Source organism: Grampus griseus, assembly GCF_964374135.1.
Source record: "Grampus griseus genome assembly, chromosome: 2".
NCBI lineage: Eukaryota > Metazoa > Chordata > Mammalia > Artiodactyla > Delphinidae > Grampus > Grampus griseus.
This window is the reverse complement of record NC_139018.1, coordinates 166,058,753-166,080,624: the sequence shown is the minus strand read 5'-3', so window position 1 is coordinate 166,080,624 and position 21,872 is coordinate 166,058,753. Positions and strand designations below refer to the sequence as shown.

The 21,872-nt window shown below is 41.0% G+C and overlaps 1 protein-coding gene across 4 annotated transcripts in view; it reads left to right on the top strand.

The window, feature by feature from the left end:
- PRTFDC1 (phosphoribosyl transferase domain containing 1) overlaps positions 1-21,872 on the top strand; it is a 92,812-nt gene that overhangs the window by 13,311 nt on the left and 57,629 nt on the right. For all 4 annotated transcript variants that reach the window (XM_082649162.1, XM_082649160.1, XM_082649161.1 and 1 more), the window contains one exon: positions 2,472-2,655. In XM_082649162.1, coding sequence (XP_082505288.1) covers positions 2,472-2,655 — 184 coding nt within the window. The remainder of the gene's footprint in view (positions 1-2,471; positions 2,656-21,872) is intronic.

Here is a 21,872-nt window from a genome sequence, read left to right as displayed (position 1 = left end):
TGGGCTCAATAGTTGTGGCTCACAGTCTCAGTAGTTGTGGAGCACGGGCTTAGTTGCTCCACGGCATGTGGGATCTTCCCAGACCAGGGCTCGAACCCGTGTACCCTGCATTGGCAGGCAGATTCTTAACCGCTGCTCCACCAGGGAAGCCCCTGCCCTTGTTCTTTGTTTCTTTTTTTGTCTGCCAGTCTGTGAAAACTGTCTCCCCCACAATGTGTAGCCTCTGATGATGTGCAGTTTATTTTTCTTGTTTTTCCTTTTAAGTTTTGCTCACCAGAGTTCATGCTTGTGTCTGAATAGCTTAATCTTCAGCCTAAGATTGGGTAGAGATTGTACTCAGACACCTGGAGCCAGGGAGGCCTCCACTCTTTGCTGATGAATGTGTGTGGGAGCCTGGCAAGCACATTCAAATTTCCAGCCTTTTTCAAGCCTTCCCTGGCTTTTACTTTCCACTGAGCTTTCCCGTGTCTCTGCCGCGTGGGTTTACGGGCTCCACCATTCAGGGATATGTGGTGGCCTGGGCCCACACTAGTCTCTGCAGTGCATATGCACAGCTTCTGGTTGACTTGGGGTATGTGGAGAGTTTATTATGTGCCCCTCTCCCATGACTGTAACCTCCTGGAACTCTCTATTAAATCTGTGACTAGTCTGCTAGGTAGTTGCTCAAACAGGACTGCAATTTCAGGATAACGGGGCCCCTGGCCCTCCCTGTTCGCATGCTACCAAGATGGCCGTGTTAACTGATGGTGTTCCCCATCGGGTGAGCAGTGCCCCACCCTGCTTGACTACCCGGTTGAACAGTAGAGCAGATTGGGGGCCAGGGAGAGGGGACCATTCTCAGGCAAGAATACCACAGATCTGTGCTGTTTCTACCCAGTGTTCAGTGTTTTCATGAATAAATGATTCTCAGTTTGGTGCACGCCTTTGGTTGATTTCCAGAGCGCTGAAATAGTTGCTTTTGACAGTTTTGTCCGACTTTCTACTTTCTCTTTGTGAAGAGGATGTGTTGACCTCCTCACTGCATCATGCTGGAAACAAGTGTCCCTTTTTATAGAATATCTGGCATGCTGGGGACTTTCCTGGCGGTGCAGTGGTTAAGACTTCGCCTTCCAATGCAGGGGATTCAGGTTCGATCCCTGGTTGGAGAGCTAAGGTTCCACATGCCTCATGGCCAAAAAAACCAAAACATAAAACAGAAGCAGTATTGTAACAAATTCAATAAAGGCTTTAAAAATGGTCCACATCAAAAAAATTCTTTAAAAAAGGAATATTTGGGGCTTCCCTGGTGGCGCAGTGGTTGAGAGTCCGCCTGCCGATGCAGGGGACACAGGTTCGTGTCCCGGTCCGGGAAGATCCCACATGCTGCGGAGCGGCTGGGCCCATGAGCCATGGCCGCTGAGCCTGCGCGTCCGGAGCCTGTGCTCCGCAACAGGAGAGGCCACAACAGTGAGAGGCCTGCGTACCGCAAAAAAAAAAAAAAAAAAATATATAAAAGGAATATTTGGTATGCTGATGTACGTTTCGTTGATCATATTTTGAGACACATTACATGAACCCATGGTTGTCATTTTATATGTATATGCATGCACATATACACACACAAATAAAAAAACTATAAAAATATATAAAGTATATATATTACATATTTAAAACATAGGTGATATAATATTTTATTTTTTCACATCATTCACTTCATCTGTTTTAAATCTAATTCAGTTTGAGGTGCCAGTGGGAATATTTTAGAAAGTGTGCGCCTTCGATCCTACCTTCATTCAAGGTTTTAGTGTTGTATGGGTGTATGGGCAATGGACTTATACATATGAAACAATGAGAAAAAATACAATGACAGTTCCACATTAGGTGTTGGATGCCAGCCCAAGGCTGCATCATGGTAGAACTTCAGGAGACACCATTCAAACTGTGATCTGTGGAGATGGTGTCCACTGAGATTGCCCAGAGCACCTCTCATAGAGGTAACGTGTTATCTTCATCAAATATAAGTCAAATATTATTCTTTCGATAGTTACTGTGGTCTTGACTTTTCCTCCAGTCTCGTCTAACGTGGTCAGGTGGGTGAGTCATCCTCCATTTCCTTCTTCTTTGCTTTACAGGGAACGTAATATCACCACATGCCATCATAGCGTCGTTAAGCTAACAGCGAGGCTCTGTAGTGATCAAATGATAGCCTTCGTGATCTTTGACATCATATTTTACACCTTAATCGTTTTCTGTGATGCAGAGGAGCAAAAATGTATGATTGATGATGTGTTTATTAGAAATATGTTTTGAACACTTTCTCTTTATCCAACTTCAACAGAGCTTCTTTATCTGTAACATTCTGTCTCCCAAGCCCTTCTCCACATTCTCCTGCATAATCTAATACGTAGAGTACATCATGCATTTTTGGGGAAAGGAACAAAAATGCTCAGAAGTAGTCATGCTTTAATATATCTTTTAATCCCTTCTTTCAGAATTGAACGGCTGGCTAAGGATATTATGAAAGACATAGGATACTGTGACATTATGGTCCTGTGTGTACTTAAAGGAGGCTACAAGTTCTGTGCAGATCTGGTAGAACACCTTAAGAACATCAGTCGAAATTCCGATAGATTTGTCTCTATGAAGGTTGATTTCATCAGACTAAAAAGTTACAGGGTAAGTTATGATTTACTCCATTTTCATTGTATGATGTTCAGAATGAACAGTGCTATAAATCAAAGAACTAATAATATTATGAAGATGAAGGATGTATTTTATTTTAATTTGCAAGATACTACAACCTGTAATTCAGATAATATTCTTTAGGCAGGGGGAACCCTCCTATTATATTTCCCATGTAGGGAAAGATGATTCAGGAATGATTCATGCTTTTTTTATGGTTATAAAGTTGAGTGGTTATTTCCTGGTGCCTAGTCTCACCAACGGCCGTGTTGAGAATGAGTATTAAGGAAGTCCAGTGAATACAGACGTGTTTCTGCTCTGGATGTCACTGTTGGCCCTGGAGACCTGCGGGAGGGTGTCCCCCCCAGAGAGGAGTGTTAGTACTTGGGTGACTGTGGTCAGGGCGTGGAGGTAGAGAAGTAAAACCTGTAGGGACAGTGAGTTATCAAGAGCAACGAGGAACTTCCACCAGTCTGTGCTGGGTTTTCTTGGCCACCACTGGATGGAATTGAGAGAGATTATTCTCCAAGGACGTCTGCCCTTAGCTTTCCCCTCTTTTCTCTATGCTGTTGCCTTTTGTGATGCTTTTTAAAAAAATATTTATTTATTTATTTATTTGTGGCTGCACTGGTTCCTCGTTGCTGCGCACAGGCTTTCTCTAGTTGTGGCGAGTGGCGGCTACTCTTCGTTGCGGTGCGCGGGCTTCTCACTGCAGTGGCTTCACGTTGCAGAGCACAGGCTCTAAGGCACGCCATCTTAGTAGTTGTGGCGCACGGGCTTAGTTGCTCCGCGGCATGTGGAATCTTCCCGACCAGGGCTGGAACCTGCGTCCCCTGCATCGGCAGGCGGATTCTTAACCACTGCGCCACCGGGGGACCCAGATAAGCTCTTTTTGATGAACTCAGAGTCGATTGACTAATCACCTAATCATGGGAGTGAATTCCTATTATATTTACAAGTCACACCCACATGTACGTGGAGGAGATTATACACAAAGGGTGTGTACACGGGGGATAGGGATGGGAGGGCATCTTAGAATTCTGCCTACCATTCTCTTTCTTTGACTCAGTTGCCTCAGCTCTTGAGTATCTGGCAAATTAGTTCTTATTTCTTAAGATACTCTATTTTCCTGATGACCTCTCAGGGCAGGATGAAGCTGGGGTTTTTTTGTTTTTGTTTGTTTGTTTGTTTTTGCAGACATCTTAAACCTAATTTATTGGTTTCATCTTCTCTTAAAAATCTTTTCTCTCTTGAGGTGTCTTTCATCCTGATTTAAGTAGCTGTGCTTCCTTCTTAGACTTTTTTTTCTTTTTTACTTGACTCTGATTCTTACTGTATTTTTCCCCAGCAAACAGCTTTTTAAAAAAATCTTTTAAAATCTTAAAAAAGTTAAAGTGAGGTTTATTGAAGCATAATTTACGTGCAATAGAATTTCCCTCTTTTAGTTTGCAGTTCTATGAGTTTTGACAGATGCATACGGTCATGTAAGTCGCCACAATCAAGGCATAGCACAGCCCTTACCACAAAAAATGCCCTTGTGCCCCTTGGTAGTTAATCCTTTCCCCAGGCCCCAGGCTCTGGCAACCACTGATCTATTTTCTGTCCCTGGAGTTTTGCTCTTTGCAGAATGTCGTATAATGTAATCAAATATCATGTGGCCTTAGTAAATCTGTAAAGCTTAGCATCATTCATTTGAAATTCATCCCTATTGTTGTGTGTCCCAGTGGTTCATTTCTTGTTGTCAAGTAGGATTTCATTATCTGGATGCGCCAGTTTTAAAATCATTCATCAGCTGTTTGGTTTGTTCCCTTTTTGGGGTGATTATGAATCAGGCGGCTCTAAATATTCACCTGCCTGTTTCTGTATGTACTTATGTCTTTGTTTCTCTTGAGTAAATTTGTCTTGAGATTCCTAGGTCATACGGGGAGTAGACAGAAGAAATTGCCAAGCTGTTTTCCAAAGTGATTGAATAATTTTGCTTCCCCACCAACGTGCATGAGAGTTCCAGTTGCTTCACATTTTTGGCAACACTAGGTATTGTCAGGATTTCTTTATTTTCTTTGTTTTTTTACCCATTCAGCTAGCTGATAGTATCTCACTGTGGTTTTAATTTGGATTTCCCCGGTGAATAATGATGTTGAGCGTCCTTTCATTGAGTAATCTTTGCTTAATTCAAGGTCATGAAGATTTTATCCTCTATTTTCTTCACAAAGTTTCCTAGTTTTAAATTTAGATCTAGGTGTGTGATCCATGTTGTGTTAACTTGTTAATATGGTACAGATCAAGGTTTTTTTTTTTTTTTTGGCAAGTGAGTGTCCACTTGTTCCAAGATCATTTGATGAAAAGACTGTTCTTTTCCATTGAATTGCCTTTGATCTTTGACTGGAAGTCAATTGACTGTATGTGCATGGGTCTATTTCTGAGCACTCTGTTCAGTTCTGTTCATCTACGTGCTTATTCTTTGGTCAGTACCACACTGTTTTGATTACTGTATCTGTACAGAAGTCTGGAAATCAGGTAGTATGTGTCCTCCAACTTTGTTCTTCTTCATAACTGTTTTAGCTATTCTAGTTGTTTGTCTTTCCACATAAGTTTAAAAATCATGTTGTTGATTCCTACAGCATAACCTGTGTTCTGCACAGGTGTATCTGAGTTACATGCTTCTTCCTGGGACGCATGTTCAGAAAATGACGGCGTTAGGATGATCTGAGGGTGGAATTTTTGGTCCTACGATGTCAAATGGTCATCCATCAGATTTGCAGAGAACCAGTTTAATGGTTGGCGGTCTTGACTGATTTGACCTGGGCAAGACTAACTCCGTTCCTGAAAAAACAACTGTACTATAGCAATCCATATGTCAGAGGTGTTATCTATAGGGGGTGATGAAAGGCGTCTTGTGATAGATTGTCTAAGCTACATGAAGCTTGGAGGGTATGCAGTTTTTGAAAACAAAGCAAGCTTCGTCAGTGAAGGCAAGTTACAGGATGTTATTTATTAAGCAAGTTATAGTTTAAGGGATCTAACTGATGACTGCCCTTGGTTTCACTATTATATACAGTAAGTTTTTCTTTGAATTTCAATTTCCAGTTGCCTATTGCCAGTATATAGAAATACTGCTGATTTTGTGTATCAAATACTATGACTTTTCAAAACTCTCTTATTAGTTTGAATAGCTTTTTTGTAGATGCTTTTGGATTTTTCTATGAACACAATCATTTCTTCTGTGAATAGAGATGGTTTTACTTCTTTCTTTCGAATTTGTGTATTTCTTTTTATTGCTTTATTGCACTGGCTTGAACTTCCTGTACAATGCTGAATAGAAATAGTGAAGGAAAGCATTCTTGCCTTGCTCTCAGTCAGTATGATTTTAACTGTTGCATCCTCAAATTTTTGATGTATTGTTTTCATTTTCATTCAACTCAGACTATTTTCAGATTTCCTTTGTGACTTCCTCTTTCACTCATGGATTATTTTTTGTTGTTTAATTTCCAAATATTTGGGGATTTTCCAGAGATAGTTCTATATGATTTCTAGTTTAATTCTGTTGCAGAAAGGATACTTTGTATGATTTCAATTCTTTTAAAGTTTTTGAGTCTTGTTTTATGGTCCAGAATACTGTCAATCTTGCTGAAACTAAAAGCATTAGGATCCATGTGAGGTTAAACAATGTTGCTAACTCTCACTGTCCATTTCTCTAAACATCCTCTATTTCATCAATGTTTTAACCTAGAGGCACACATTCTAACACTTATTATCTCATGTTTATGTGATACTAGTTCTGAACAAGTGTTTGCATTTGTATAGCTCCAAGACTATCGTGATCATTTTTGCTGCATCTCGACAGATATTTTCAAGTCACCGTATTTTTTTCCCTGGGGATAGGGCTATGGGGGCGCCTGCCCAGAGTTCTGATGAAGGAGGAAGGCAATAGTAGACTTTATTTATTATTTATTTTTGGCCGCGTTGGGTCTTCCTTGCTGTGCACGGTCTTTCTCTAGTTGCGGCGAGCGGGAGCTACTCTTTGTTGCGGTGCACGGGCTTCTCATTGCAGTGGCTTCTCTTGTTGTGGAGCACGGGCTCTAGAGCACAGGCTCAGTAGTTGTGGCACACAGAGTCAGTAGTTGTGGCTCACGGGCTCAGTAGTTGTGGCACATGGGCTCAGTAGTTGTGGCGCACGGGCTTGGTTGCTCCGCGGCATGTGGGCTCTTCCCGGACCAGGGTTCGAACCCTTGTCCTCTGCATTGGCAGGTGGATTCTTAACCACTGCGCCACCAGGGAAGCCCTAGACTTTCCATCTTTACCACTAGTGTCCATTCTCACACACAGCGCATTTTAGTTTTTGTCCCACCCTTAAATCCTGTAGGAGCCAAGGATAATTGTGGTGTCTCTTCTCTTCCCTTCTTACAAAATGTCCTTCATCTTGTCCATCACCAAGGTGACAAAGATCATCTCCTGAGAGATGACCTCACGTAAAAGCCTGTCTGCTCACTCAGAGCCAGCTTTTCCCCTGATTAAATTCCTCAGAAATGGGTGGAAAACCATATTCATAGACCAGGCTATGAGGTGAACAGCCCAGCTCTCTGCTCATAGAGCGTAAGCTGTCCTCATCCAGAGGTGAATTCATTGCCCTCAGTTTAGTCTTGAGCTGACCATCCCTTTACACGCTTGAGCTCCTTCAACATTCCCGAGGACAGAGACCTATTAAGACACCACCAAACAAGGGGAACAGGGCTATAGCTCATTCTCCTCTGAGGGTGTCTGGTGCTCCCCCATACCTCCAAACCGACTCATCGGGAGCAGACATCTGGAAAACATCTTAGCAGAAACAGTGGCCACCAAGGTGTTCTCTTCATTCCTTTAGAAATTTCTGGAGGGCAGTCAGGACTCTGGGCTGTTGTGAGTGCTGGTCAGAAGCATCATGTAGTTTTACTCCCTCCTATCCTTCTGCTCTGTGATTCTTTTTATTTTTTTTTATTTTTTTTGAGGAAAAAAGTTGGAAGTTCAGTTTACTGAGAGGCAGTGTGTCTCCTGGTCTCAGCCATCAGCATTCATAGTTCTCTTTAGGGGCTCTTTTCCCAGGAGGGGTCCCAGTTGTTTGAGCCCTCCACTGTTTACCAAGGGACCTTCCTGAGGGATGGATGGTCCAGATATCTCAAGGCTCTAGGCAATTTGACTTGTCTTTGTTTTGTATTAAACTTCCTGTGAGACATGAAGTGAATTTGCATGAGTGATAACCATCTAGACGAAGATTACTTAGAAATTAGCATTAGGCTAATTCATTGGAGAGCATGGCCTCACATACTCCTGTTCTTTAAATGAATTGAGAGGCACTGGCTGCCTGAATTCCTGAACATTTCAACTTTTCCTTCCTCCTTCCCTCCGTTCTTTCTTCCTTCCGTCCTTCTTTCTGTGTTTTCACTAGTGTTCATTTAGCATTTGCCAGATGAATTCATTATCTCAGTTAATCCTGAGTGTAACTCTGCCAGGTATCACTCATCTCTTCTTTTATTGATGAAGAAAAAGAGGCTTAGAGAGGTTAATTAACTCACCTAAGGTCACACAGCCAATAAATAGTAGAGATAGCACCAGAGCCCAGACCCATCTGTCTCTCAAGCCTGTGCCCTTTGCAACATATCACATTTCCCACAGTCTTTTCTAAGGTTTCCCACAAAATTTTACTGTTTCACGAGTTACTAATAAAGGAGTTGGTTTTTTCCCTAAAATATATGTAAGACAAATATAAAGTTCATATATACAATTATCATCATTATGCAATAATTTGCCTTTAAGAAACGGTGACCTTACTTGAGAAAATCTGGAAGTTGCATGAAGAAAGAACTTATTACATGTATTAAACCCCATATGCCCACAAATGGCTATACTTTGTAGCTTGTCTTATAAGATCAACAAAACTAGTGAAAGTATTCAGTGTTTATTTTATTTAACAAAGAATCAAATATCAATTATTTCTCATAAAAATGTTTTTGTCTACGGGGCCTAATTTTTCAGCTGATCTAATAATCCAAAGATAACACTCCATTACATGAGCACCTATTTGTGTTACACCATTATGTTACACATTTTAAAAATATTTTCTTTTTCTCAAAGTAATACATTCAAGTAGGTTAACAACCCAAACAAAGAATTTGATCGTGGTAGTTTTATGGAATAAACAACTTGAAAATCCTCTTGCTACAGACATCTAAAAATGCTAGGTGAATGTAATAACTTTTAAAAAGCCTTTTAAATGCTTATTGGAGCTCACAAGAAGGTAGGGAATATCCAAGGGGCAGGAATGAAGATCTGAGAATCAGCGCATAAGTGTGAACTGGGGGCTCCCAGGAGGCAGGGTTGGGAGCTGTTGTCTCAGTAATCTGACTTTAACCCCCATGGAGAGGCAGATGGTAAAGGCTTGGACCCATATAAAATGGGAAGTTAGATGAGACCCTCATACAAAGCCAGTGCCTTCAAAGGTATATGCCCTTGCTGAAAAAAAATCCATCCTTTAGTAATGGAAGACCCTAACAAACTAGCTTGTCCTTCTTGGCCTGGGCTGGAGTGGGAAAGTGAAATATCCTGTGGGAACTTTTAAACAGGAGTCTGTACCTCATGTGAGTTTGAGGTTTTCGTTTCCTTTACCTGCATCATCTGGGAAATTCCAACCAGAGAATTTAATATTAAAATTGGTCTCAGACCACACTACTCCCAAATTCCCTGGTAGAAGCAAATGGAAAACCTCTCTGGAAGGAATATCTCAACCTAGGCAGGATTCCACGGATAAGCCTCCCTTAACCTGAGCTCACACACCCAAAGCACAACAGATGCATAGAAACAATCTACCATAGGCCAGATTGGCTGGCAAAGTAAATAACAAAAATAGGTAAACAAGCTATGTGAAAGAGAATATAACATAATTATGCTTAACATGACTAAAGACATAAATTAAAGGATTTAAAGGAAAGATAAGACGACACGAGAAGAAAAAATAAATGAGACCTTTGGGGAGGGAAATTATAGAATGTCTAGCAAGGAAAAAGGTACTAATTGAATGGATAAGAAAGTAACTTGAATGATAAACAGATTGAATGTTGTTATGGGTATGAATTTTGAACTGGAAGATAGATCTGAAAAACTATCTAGAAGGTAGCATGGATAGAGATGGAATATAAGAAAGAGAGGATGGGAGACACGAAAAATTGAGTGAGAAGCTCAAAAATGTGTCACCTAGGAACTCCATATGGAAAGACCAGAGAGAATTGAGGAGAGGCAATTTTTGATAAGATAATGCGAATCACATTCTAGAGCTGATAGGAGACATGAATATTCAGATTCAGGAAGCACAGTGACACCACAGGTAGACACATCCTGGTGAAACTGAAAGGCAAAACCCCAGAGTCAAAGAAGGGATTGTAAAAGTAACTGGGGAGAAAAGGAAGATTGCTTTTAAAGGAATTACCACTATCCTGTCAACAGACTTCTCAAAGGCAACAGCAGAAATCAGAAGATGTGGAGTAGTAGTATCATTTTGAGAGAAAATAACTGTTAACTTAGATTTTCATTCCCAGCTGATCTTGAACTCAAGCGTGAGTGCCAGATAAAGACTTCAGTAGTCATGTTCTAGAAGAGTTTCCTGATAACAGATGCTGACTGAAAACATCTCCTAATTTATTTTAGTATATTTAGGGTATATTTTAGTAAAAAGGAAATTGAACCCAAATGAATAAATGGTGATGCAAAGAGATTGACAAGCATGTAGGTAAATCAACAAACTTTTGATTGGTTCAAATAATTGTTGAAACAATAACACTATAACCCATTTTGGTGGTAAAACAAAGTGGAATTTAAAAAGACCAGAATAATAGCATTCTAAGGTTGTGTATGGTTTAGGAGAAGCATCGAGAGGTTGATGATTTACAAAATTTCAGTTAGGCATGCCTGTTAAAAATTTAAGTGTAACACTGAAAGAATAAGAATACTATGTATATTATGTATAACTTTCCAGCAAATAGAAAGGACGAGAAAGAATAAAGAAAACTCCAAACTTGATTGATTCAATAGTAGACAGAAAACGAGAAACAATTAGGTAATATTGTTATACCCATTTTACAGATGAGGAAACTGAGACCTGAGCTGTTAAGTAATATGTCCAAGGTCAAACAGCTTGTAAGTGGAGGACTAATATTCAAACCCAAGTTCAACTCCAGAGCCCAAGATTGTGACCACTAAAACATACCCTCAATCTAGAGATGTGTTGATGGGTTGAGATGTATTAGGTTAAAAGGAGGGAAATTTCACCAAACATACCAGCATAATTTTTTCCCGAGGTTTATTTTAATATTTACCTTACTAGGTTAAGCCAGCTCCTGTAATTGCTAGAAGAATGACAGCATCCATAAACAGACAATTAACTGCTTATTTTTCTGAAATGTCTTATATTTGATATTAATAAACTATGAAGACATACCCTCCAAAAAAGTGAATAATAAGTATTCACAGCTGGTTTTCTTGTGAATGATGGGAAGCTATGATTTTCTTTTCCTCTTTGCCCCCTACACTATGGAGATTTTCCAAAAGATAAGAACATTCCCTACACCTGCTTTCTCTCTGGATTCACTTAGAGCTGTTGCTCTTGGGAAGCCAGATCCAGCAGAATTTCAAAGGAATCTTGAGCACCAAGCTCCCTACCAACTCTGGAGGGTATAGAGACTTGAAGCAAAAAGAAACAGGCATCATTCAGCTACCAGTTGAGCTCCCCAGTTTAGTGTGTTCTGAGAAAGCTCTGTAAGGGTAGGGGTGGGAAGACTTTTGGAATATCTGTTCTAAGGGGCTTGGGAATAGAGAAACGAGAGGGTTTGAGAGAAGTGGGATGGAGTATTAGTAGGTGTCAGCAAGTTACTTCTCAGCCAGCTTTTTTGTACATGGATGTATTGTTTGCCAAGTGTTTTTCCTTTATTCCCTCTGAAAACGTTGCCTTGATTTAAAGCTTCGTTAATTTATGTACAAGCCCACATGAGGATAAAGTGTATTTCAGGGAGCTATACTCTGATTTCTTTGTTTTCCACCAATTTGGTTAACTAACCTGCGAGCAAAGTAAAGTCTTCATCAAACTTCAAGTCTTTACAAACTGAGACTTTAGGCAAGTTGTTGTTGTCCTGGATCCCTCCCCCATGCTGCTTGCACATGCCCTGCTTGTATTCATTAATAATTCCTGTGTGTTGGCAGCGCCAAGGGAAAGCTTTCTGGAGATAAAATGGAATCCAGAGTGTGGCTGCAGTGGGACTGAAACATTTGCCATGCAGGGCATGTGGGCCCCTGGGGAAGCTGGAACCTTTATTAAAGAGGCTCATTAGAGCAAAGAGTTGGCCACAGACCTATTCCCATGAAGGAAGGGGAAAGCTAAACTACATTTCTTCTCTCTCATTCCCAGAGTTCAGAACAAAGGCTTTAAGTCAGTCCTTTATCATCCATGCTAGTGAGGAATGGGGACCCGTTAGATAAACCAGATCCAGCATCCTGAGTGTTAGTGAGTACTTTTCACTTCACCCTGCAACAGCCTTTCACTGAAAGTTTTCCACATAGTAAGGGGGCCTCGTGTTGAATGCCCCTTTCTTTTGTTTTTTTTTTTCAGTTTATTTAAACAAAAACAAAAACAAGAACTGTTCACCCATTTCTTCTACCTCTCACCACCCTAGCCCCGCTGCCTCTAATAACCACCTGTCTGTTCTTTGTATCAATGAGGTTTTTTTTTTAGATTCCACACGTAAGTGATCATATAGTATTTGTCTTTCTCTGTCTGACTTATTTCACTTAGCATAATGCCCTCAAGGTCCATCCACGTTGTCGCAAATGGCAAGATTTCATTCTTTTTTATGGCTGAATAATATTCCACTGTGTGTGTGTGTATACTATATCTTCTTTATCCATTTATTTATAAATGCACACTTAGGTTGTTTCCATATTGACTATTGTGAATAATGCTGCAGTAAACATGGGGGTGCAGAAATCTTTTCAAATTGGTGTTTTCATTTTCTTCAGATAAATGCCCAGAAGTAGAATTGCTGAATCATAGGGTAGTTCTATTTTTAATTTGTTGGGGAACCTCCATACTGTTTTCCGTAGTGGCTTCATCAATTTACATTCCCACCAACAGTGCACAAGGGTTACCTCTTCTCCACACCCTCACCAACACTTGTTATTTGAAATAGAAAATATGAACAGACCAGTTACTATTAAGAAGATTGAATCAGTAATCAAAATCCTCCCAAAAAACAAAAGTCCAAGATTAGACAGCTTCACTGATGAATTCCCCTTTTCTTTTGGAGACAGGCAGTCCATCTTTAGCAGAGTCCCATATCAGGCTTGGGGTGAAGAAAAGGACCCCAGTTCGATTCTGTAGAGAGGGACATGTGGAGAAAAGAGGTCCTCAGTTCTTGGGGGTGCTGGATGGGTCTAAGACAGAGAGGATTATATGTGTGTGTATGTGTGTGTGTATCTATAGTATGTTTGTATATGTAATTTGTATATATGTATATACATTTTACATATATATGTGTATATCTTATGTACATATATGTACACGTGCCTTTTTAAGCTAGAAAGGGAGGAAAACTAAAGGAATAGAAAAGCAGAAGAAAATAAAGGAATGAAAGAGGGAAGGTAAGAGAAAAGAAACTCCAGAAGTTACATTTTGTTAAATCTGAGACATCATTGATGGTAAAGAACACCGTTACTTTATGTACTACTAAGAAAGAAAAAGAATGCTATAAATTAAGCCATGACGTGACATGATTGTAAGATGCATCTTGATTTTGGGTATATTAAAATTTAAGGAAAATGTACAACTTGGAATTGATGAATTGGTAGTTCCCCCCTTTTGGGCAGTACCAAGTGTTTCAATCGCTGACATGTGGCAGAAAACATTGTCCTTACCCTTTAGTTATTCTTAAATCTCAGGTCCCGTAATATTATTCCAATATTCTTTTGCAAATGGTAGGATATTTCTTTGAGACTACAGATCTTTTCTACCTTAGTATCTAAAATATTTTTAATATACTCAAAACATTTATGCAGACTTCAAAGGGAGAGTTATTTAGTAAAGAATAAACCGGGGAAGGCCTGGGTGGTTTGATTCAATCCACATAAATCCTTACGCGTCATCAAAATCACGTATGAAAACCAGAACATAATTTCTCTGTGACCTCGGGATAGAGATGCTGAAACATCTGTCATGTTTATATGTTTACTGAAACAAAGAGCGTTGACATTACTTGTTTTGTCTTTGACCTTTGTTTCTTAAGATATATTTACTGCTGGCTTTCAGGATGCATGGATGAAGGAACTTGGCATGAAGCAAATATCTAGTTTGATCTTAAAAGAGATCATCTACTGTTGCTCTAGGGAAGTTTACTTTGAGATTTCTAATTCTATCAAGTAAAATATATTAAAAAAGGGCTTCCCTGGTGGTGCAGTGGTTGAGAGTCTGCCTGCCGATGCAGGGGACACGGGTTCATGCCCCCGTCCGGGAAGATCCCACATGCCGCGGAGCGGCTGGGCCCGTGAGCCGTGGCTGCTGAGCCTGTGCGTCCGGAGCCTGTGCTCCGCAACGGGAGAGGCCACGGCAGTGAGAGGCCCGCGTACCGCAAAAAAAAAAAAAAAAAAAAAAAAAAAAAAATATATATATATATATATATATATAAGTGAAACCAAACTGTAATAAAATGGTAGGAATTATAGCAACATTTTTAGTTATAATTCCTAGTCTTTATTTTGTACATATCTATGCATTTTCTTAGTGTACATTCTTTGTATTCAAATTTAATTTTCTATAGAGATGCTTATTAGGATTTGTCTTTCCTTAGGAAGAGCGAAAACTGAGAGGGCAAATAAGAGAGTAATGCAGAAGCAATGATTAAATTGTAGAGGCAACCGAGCTTTCAGAGAACACTGGGGACAGAGCTGGGCTTAACTCTGTATCTGCCTCAGGCTGGGGTTGGGTCCGGGACAAGAAATCAGACCCAGCCTGGAGGGGGGCGTGCTGGGGAGCGGACTTTGCTGCCAGTGCAAGGTGAAGTCCAGTGCCGCAGGTGTAACAGGTAGTAGAAGGATGGACTGAAGGACCACAGCCTTTAGAGCTCCAAGCACGAGGCTGGTAGTATCCGCCAGCTCATGTCCTACTATTGGTTCTACCATTAATAAAGCTGGGTATTCGCTGAGTACTTATATATTATGGCAAACTATTGTTCTAAGTGATTTATATGTATGAACTCTTTAAACCCTCACAAGACCCCTATGAAGTGGGTGCTCCTAATACCCCTTTTTCACAAGAAAGGACACTGAGGCCAGAGAGGTTAGTTGGAACCCCAAGGACACATGGCCAGGAAGTGGAGGTCTGTCAGACTCCTGAACTAGGGTACCACGGCTGCCTTTGGGGCTGTGGAGGAGGCAAAGGACCCCAGGGCCTAGGAGGTAGACAGGTAGGAGAAGGGAGCACCCCCAATTCCTTAGGAGTGCTGGGCAAGTCTCAAACAGGACAAGCCACAGATCCAGAGTACAGTGGGTGTTGAATCTTGAGAACAAGGCAGAATGCCAGAGCCAACAGGAGAAACGTACTACTGAGTCATGGGGCATGAGGTCCCAGACGCCTGCTCAGCAGTTCCAAAGAGTTTCAGTCCCTGTCTGAGGTTGGGTTTGTTCCTAGAGATTTGATGAGGTTGAGCCAGTAGGTGAGGTGTGGGCGGGAGTCAAGTGATTTAGCTATTAGAAGAGAAGGCTGCAGCACCTGCCAACGGGGCAGGGCCTGGCCCACCAGAAGGCGTATGTACTAGGAGTATCGATGGCATCACATGCCCCAGGGTTCCAGTTATATTTCATGTCCCTGCCTTGCCCCATATATCAGTCACAGGCATGCTGGACCCATGAAACTCGGGTGTCCTGCCTGTATACAGTAAGAATGCTAAAAATCATTTAAATCCTTTTGTACCTGACCTTTTCCCAAAAAGATACAACGTGATGTTTTATTAATTATGTCCAGACAGTGTCTAATTTTTGGCACAAAAATAATTGCTGGCAGCAAAAATCCTTGCCCTTATTTTTAAGTTACGTTATGTTAATCAACATTTTGTTACTGATATAGAATATGAAACCTAGCATCAAGACCATAAAGCCTTGGGGCTTCCCTGGTGGCACAGTGGTTAAGAATCCACCTGCCAATGCAGGGGACATGGGTTCGAGCCCTGGTCCGGGAAGATCCTGCATGCCGCAGAGCAACTAAGCCTGTGCGCCACAACTACTGAGCCCATGTGCCACAACTGCTGAGCCCATGTGCCACAACTGCTGAAGCCCGCATGCCTAGAGCCCGTGCTCCGCAACAAGAGAAGCCACCGCAATGAGAGGCCCGCGCACCACAACGAAGAGTAGCCCCCACTCGCCGCAACTAGAGAAAGACCTCGCGCAGCAACGAAGACCCAATGCAGCCAAAAATAAAATAAGTAAAATAAATAAATTTATTTTTTAAAAAATTCTTTATGATGGTCATTGTGCTATAACATAGTTTGAATTTAATGTTTTGATTCCATTTTAGGTTATAATATGGGTTACTTTATGGAATGAGTTTGCCATTATTAAACACAAGATGATTAACGACTTAGGTAGTTTCAACACATATTAAAATTCTTGAGATTCATAGCTTTCAAGGACAAGAATGATTTCACTTTCTTTTTGTTAATTTGGCATTCATTTAGAGGATAGTTTTGAAAATACTTCTTTTTTAGTTTGCCTAGCATTATTTTCTCCTGGAGAATAGAAATGGAATTCAAACAGACATTGACAAATGAGAGTCTTCCATGAAAACAGGATGACTCTCAGGGAGGGAAAGGGCACAGCAGTACGTCAAGGGGCCCTGAAACTCACGCCAGAGACAGAAATGACTGGTCAGAAACGCCTCCGGAAGAGACTCAGCAGTCACTCTAGAGCAGTAGTCGTGATGAATCAGCAATGCTTTTGCTACAAATGCTAATCTAATACAGTAGTGGGAAGTATGGGTAGGCATGTGACACTTGGAAGCCAGGAATTACTCCTTCCTTTCTCATGAGCCCCTGCAGAAGTGCCGGCGTGGGCTTAGTGCCCTACTAACCTCTGGGAGTTGTTTTGGTTGTAGAGCCTCTTCTAATTAGGAAAGGCAGCTGGAAGAGATGGCTTCCAGAAGCTGCCCCAATTAGAATTCTGGTAAGGGTGCACGTCTGAAGTTCATCTTGGCCTGTGTTTAAGAAATCTGAGAAGTGAAAATGTAAAGTGGTAGCCCTCTTCCTATGAAGATAATTTATTTTAAAAAATTATCTTAATTGAAGTATAGTTGCTGTGCAATATTATACATTACAGGTGTACAATATAGTGATTCACAATTTTTAAAGGTTATACTCCATTTATAGTTACTGTAAAATATTAGCTGTATTTTCTGTATCGTACAATATATCCTTGTAGCTTTTTAAAAAAATTTATTTGTTTTTGGCTGCATTGGGTCTTCCTTGCTGTGCACGGGCTTTTCTCTAGTTGCGGCGATCGGGGGCTACTTTTTGTTGTGGTGCGCGGGCTTCTCATCGCGGTGGCTTCTCTTGTTGCAGAGAACGGGCTCTAGGCGCGTGGGCTTCAGTAGTTGTGTTACACGGGCTCAGTAGTTGTGGCTCTCCGGCTTTAGAGCGCAGGCTCAGTAGTTGTGGCGCACGGGCTTAGTTGCTCCGCGGCGTGTGGGATCTTCCCGGACCAGAGCTCGAACCCGTGTCCCCTGCATTGGCAGGCAGATTCTTACCCACTGCTCCACCAGGGAAGTCCTATCCTTGTAGCTTATTTTATACCTAGTAGTTTGTACCTGTACATCTCCTACCCCTGTATTGCCCCTCCTCCTGAAGATAATTTCTTAAAGATGAAAATAGAATTTTCCCCTTATTCCACTGCTTTCTGAGCCCAAGTCACTCAGGAAGATATTAATTATGCCTCTATTGTTCATTTCTTTAAATCACTTCTAACTGTTGTTGAATTGTAGGCAGGGAAATAATTAACTACGGAAGAAACATAGCCTGGCTTTATTTCTTTATTTGAAGCAAAATCCACTCACTTTTAATGCAGATCAGTTTGGACCAGCAAAAAAGGATAATTTTTTCTGATGTTTTAAAGGTAGTGTTCTTGTAAGAATTAGAATTGTTAGTCATTTTAGATGATTAATGAGTATGTTTTAATTTGAAAACCAATATGTAATTCAGTTTGTTTCTTTTATTGGATAAATTTAAACATATTTCAAAAGGATGGGTTAATGCAGACTTTTTCGGGGATAATGGTTTTTCTGTCAGCAGTATTGTTAAGCTCATCTCTCCATACAGAACACATATACTAGAATAAATTATCTCTAATATTAGTTGTACAAATTCTTAAATTAAGATCTCTTTCTACTATAATAGTACTGTAATAGCACTATGCCTGGGTTTTTTCGAAAGTTGAGTTAGATTTATCCAAACTAATAATAATAATATTGAATAATTGACTGCAGTGTAAAAGTACTATTTTAAGTGCTTTACAAATATTAATGCATTAATGCCAACCACCGCCTGCTGAGTTAGGTATAATTATCCCCATTTTACATTTGAAGAACACGTGCCACAGAGAGTTTGAGAAACTGTCCCAAGATCACGGAGCTGGTAGAGAACGGGGCTGAGATGCAAAACTAGGCAGCCTGCTCAACAGCATGGAGGCTGGACCATGTCTCTTGCTGCTCCCAGAAGGACCCCGTCACTACAGATCACTGTGGCAAGGACCTCATTTCTCTGAGCTTTCCTGTCTTCTTTTGTAAAATGACAAGGGCAGCTTTCGAGATCGGTAGGGCTCCTGACAGATTTGAATTTATAGAATCTTTAAAATCCTGGGATGTCTGCATTAAAATGACAGATTGACCACACGTATTCGATTTACATTCTCCCCTGAAATGACAGTAATATATTTTATATACACTATATAGAAAACCTCACGTGGCACACTGAACAGGAGACAAGATAATAGTGCCAGGGATAATGGACCTAATGGCACGGGGTGAACAGGCCCCAAATGCCTGCAGGAATGACACGGAGAGCCTAGAGAGACTTAGGGCTCCAAAGGGGTCAGTGCAGCAGACAGTGGGCTCATATCTGAACAGACCATTTGGACTTCCTGGTTGCACTACCCCAACTCCATAGTTTGAAGTCATGTGACTGCTCTCTTCCCCTTCCAACCCACCCTCATCTGTCTCTTCCACTGTTGCAGAAAATTGGGGATTAAATTTTCAGAAAAAATGAACCAAAAGGTGTCAAAAGTGTGGACATCAAGTAAAGCAGAGGCCTGGGGGAATTCAGCTAAAATTTCTACATGAGATTTTGGGACCATCACTCCCTTCCTTGGCAGTCAGGCGTATTACTACTCCCACCCCCATCTAGTAAATCCATCTGTCGTCCCTCTCTGCCCCCAATGGATGCATAACTCCTTACAAAGGACTTTTCGTGTGTCTCACTTTTAAATACACTTTTAAAAACAAACAAGCGAAACGGTCTCTAACATGAAAGAGAAAGACTACACAACACGAAACAAAATAAAAGCAAAAAATATATAAAGGGAACTCCAAGAAAATAGAAGTAAAACAGGGAATAGAAGAAAATTTCAAAATATTATGTTTAATAATATTGAACATAGGTCAAAAATGAGATATTGTATCTCCAAAGCAAGAACAAGACTCTGGAACAGAAAAAGAGAAGACAAATAAAAGGGGAAGAAAAATTCTTGGAAGTCAAAACTATTTGCACGGTAGCAGATACTCTTGTTTGCCTGTCGAGAAACCATTCCTACCCCGACCATAACTTCTCCACCTCCCACTGCAGAGGCTGCTGATGCCGGCATCTCTCTTTCCTAGCCTCCCTTGCACTTAAGAAGTGGGCATTTGACACAGTAAAAGGAAGCCCACTGTGAGTCTTCTCAGGGGGAATAGTTTGTTTCCCTAATGAAAGGCAAACCGTGGGAGGAAACTCTCTCTCTTTAGCAAGGTGGGATTTTGTCACTGCGTGACTCGTGGAACTGTAGCGGTCTTCTCGGGACCACAAGAAGAAGTGTAAGGACTCATCTAATTACTGAGGATGGCGGGAAGGAAAGAGGGAGAGGGCCTGCGTCCTCAATGGCGCCACTGAGCCAAGGAGCTAACTCTGATCTCTAGGGCAATGGAAAGACAGGACGATACGGCAATTGGGCCATAAGAGGGAAGGTCTAAAGTTTAGGTGGAGGAGACAACCTTGTCAGGAAGTGGGAGATGATGCTTTTGGGGGTTCTTTGAGCACAAGATTGCCATAGGCTAGTCATTCAACAAATAATTATACTATGGGTCAAGCCCTGTTCTAGGTACTAGGGAGACAGGTGTGAACAAAACAAATTTCTTGCCATTCTGCAGCTAACATTCTAGGTAAAACAGACAGGAAATTTAAAATAAGACAAAAACAAGAAAATATGAAATGTGTCAAGTAGTGAAAAATAGGGGAAAATAAAGCTGAATCAGAGAGATAGGGTGAGCTAAAGAGGGTCATGGGAGGAGTAGTCAGGGAAGGTGGACTTCAATTGAGGGTCATTTGAAGCAGAGACTGGAAAAAAAACAGAGAACAAACCATATGGATAAGGGAGGTAAGCCCCCAGCAACGGAACAGCAAGTGTAATAACTCTTAGGTGAGAATGTGCTTGGCATCTTTGGAGAAAAGCAAAGGGGGCCAGAGAAGTGTAAGTGAGGGGAGATTGACAGGACATGAAGTCAAAGAAGTAACAGAACTAGAATCACACGATCTGACTTATATTTTAAAAGTTAAGTCTGTCTGTTTTGTTGAGAATAGAAAGAATGGGGTAAAGGTTGAAGCAGGGAGACATTTGGAAGGCCATTACAGTAATTTGAAAGATAATAATAGCTTGAATCAGGCTGGTTTCAGAAAACGTGGGGAGAAGTGTTTGGATTCTGTATACGTCTTATTTAGAGTAAAGCCAAAACCATCGGCCAAATTTGCTGCTGTGATGGATTTGATGTTGCGTTTCAAGAGCGACTCTCAGGTTTTGGGCCTGAGCAACAGTAAGGACTGAGCTGCCATTTGCCTAAAATGAGGAAGAGTATGAAAAGAGGAGGTTTGCAAAGGAAACCAGGAGTTTGGTTTCAAGCTATTTTTCTTCTTGCTCATTTGAGACGAACAGCAGCTGGATATGCCAGTCTGGAGTTCAGAGAAAAGGTTGAGGATGAAGAGGTCAATGTATAGGAGGAATTTAAAGCCATGATAAAGGATGAGGTCACCCAGGGAGTAGGTGGAGAAGAGATCCAAGGACTGAGCCCCGGGACATCCTAATATTTAGAAACTAGGAGGGCAAGAAGAAACTAGCACAGGATTTGGAGGAGAAGCAGCCAGGGAGTCATGTCCTGGAAGCCGAGTGGAGGTGGGGCTGATCAACAATGCAGCTGATCGATGAGTAAAAAGATTGAAAATTCACCTCCAGATTTAGCAAGATGGAACTTGTTATTGGCCTTGACAAGAGCCCAAGTATCTTAAGGAACAAAGAGAGAAGGACAGGTTCAGCAAATGATGCTGTCAGCAATAGCAGCTAACCTAGACAACCAGTCATCAGAAGTGGGGTACAACATTGGAAATGACTCCTTGCCTAGGAGGTGTGTGCAATTCTAACATTGCCTTTGGGGAAATAGAAGCCAAATGTTGGACAGGGTCATTAAAAGGAAAATAATGGTAAATAGTAATGGTTTTACCTTTGAGTTGAGTAGTAATTCTCTCCGAAGCTCTTATTTATTTGGAAGCATGGCTTAGGAAGCTAGAAGACCCATTTCCCTGTCCAGATGTCAGAGGTCTTTGAAAAAGGCAAGCGTAATAAAGAAGAATGTGGAAACCATAAGCATAAACTTTAGAATAAAGATGCATCTGATGCAAATTCCAGTATGAAAGTTACTAAACCTTTCTGAATCTGAGTATTCTCATCTCAGGCTGTTCATGCCTATCTCATGAGAGGACTTTATGAGCAATAAATTAGATAGCCTGTAGAAGACCCCTAGTACAGATTCATGCAAATTGATGATCAATAAATAACAACTATGATTTATTATTATTATCATTATTATTATTATTATATCCTAGTTAGGGTCTGAGGTAGAGGCCACTTGCTTTGATGTG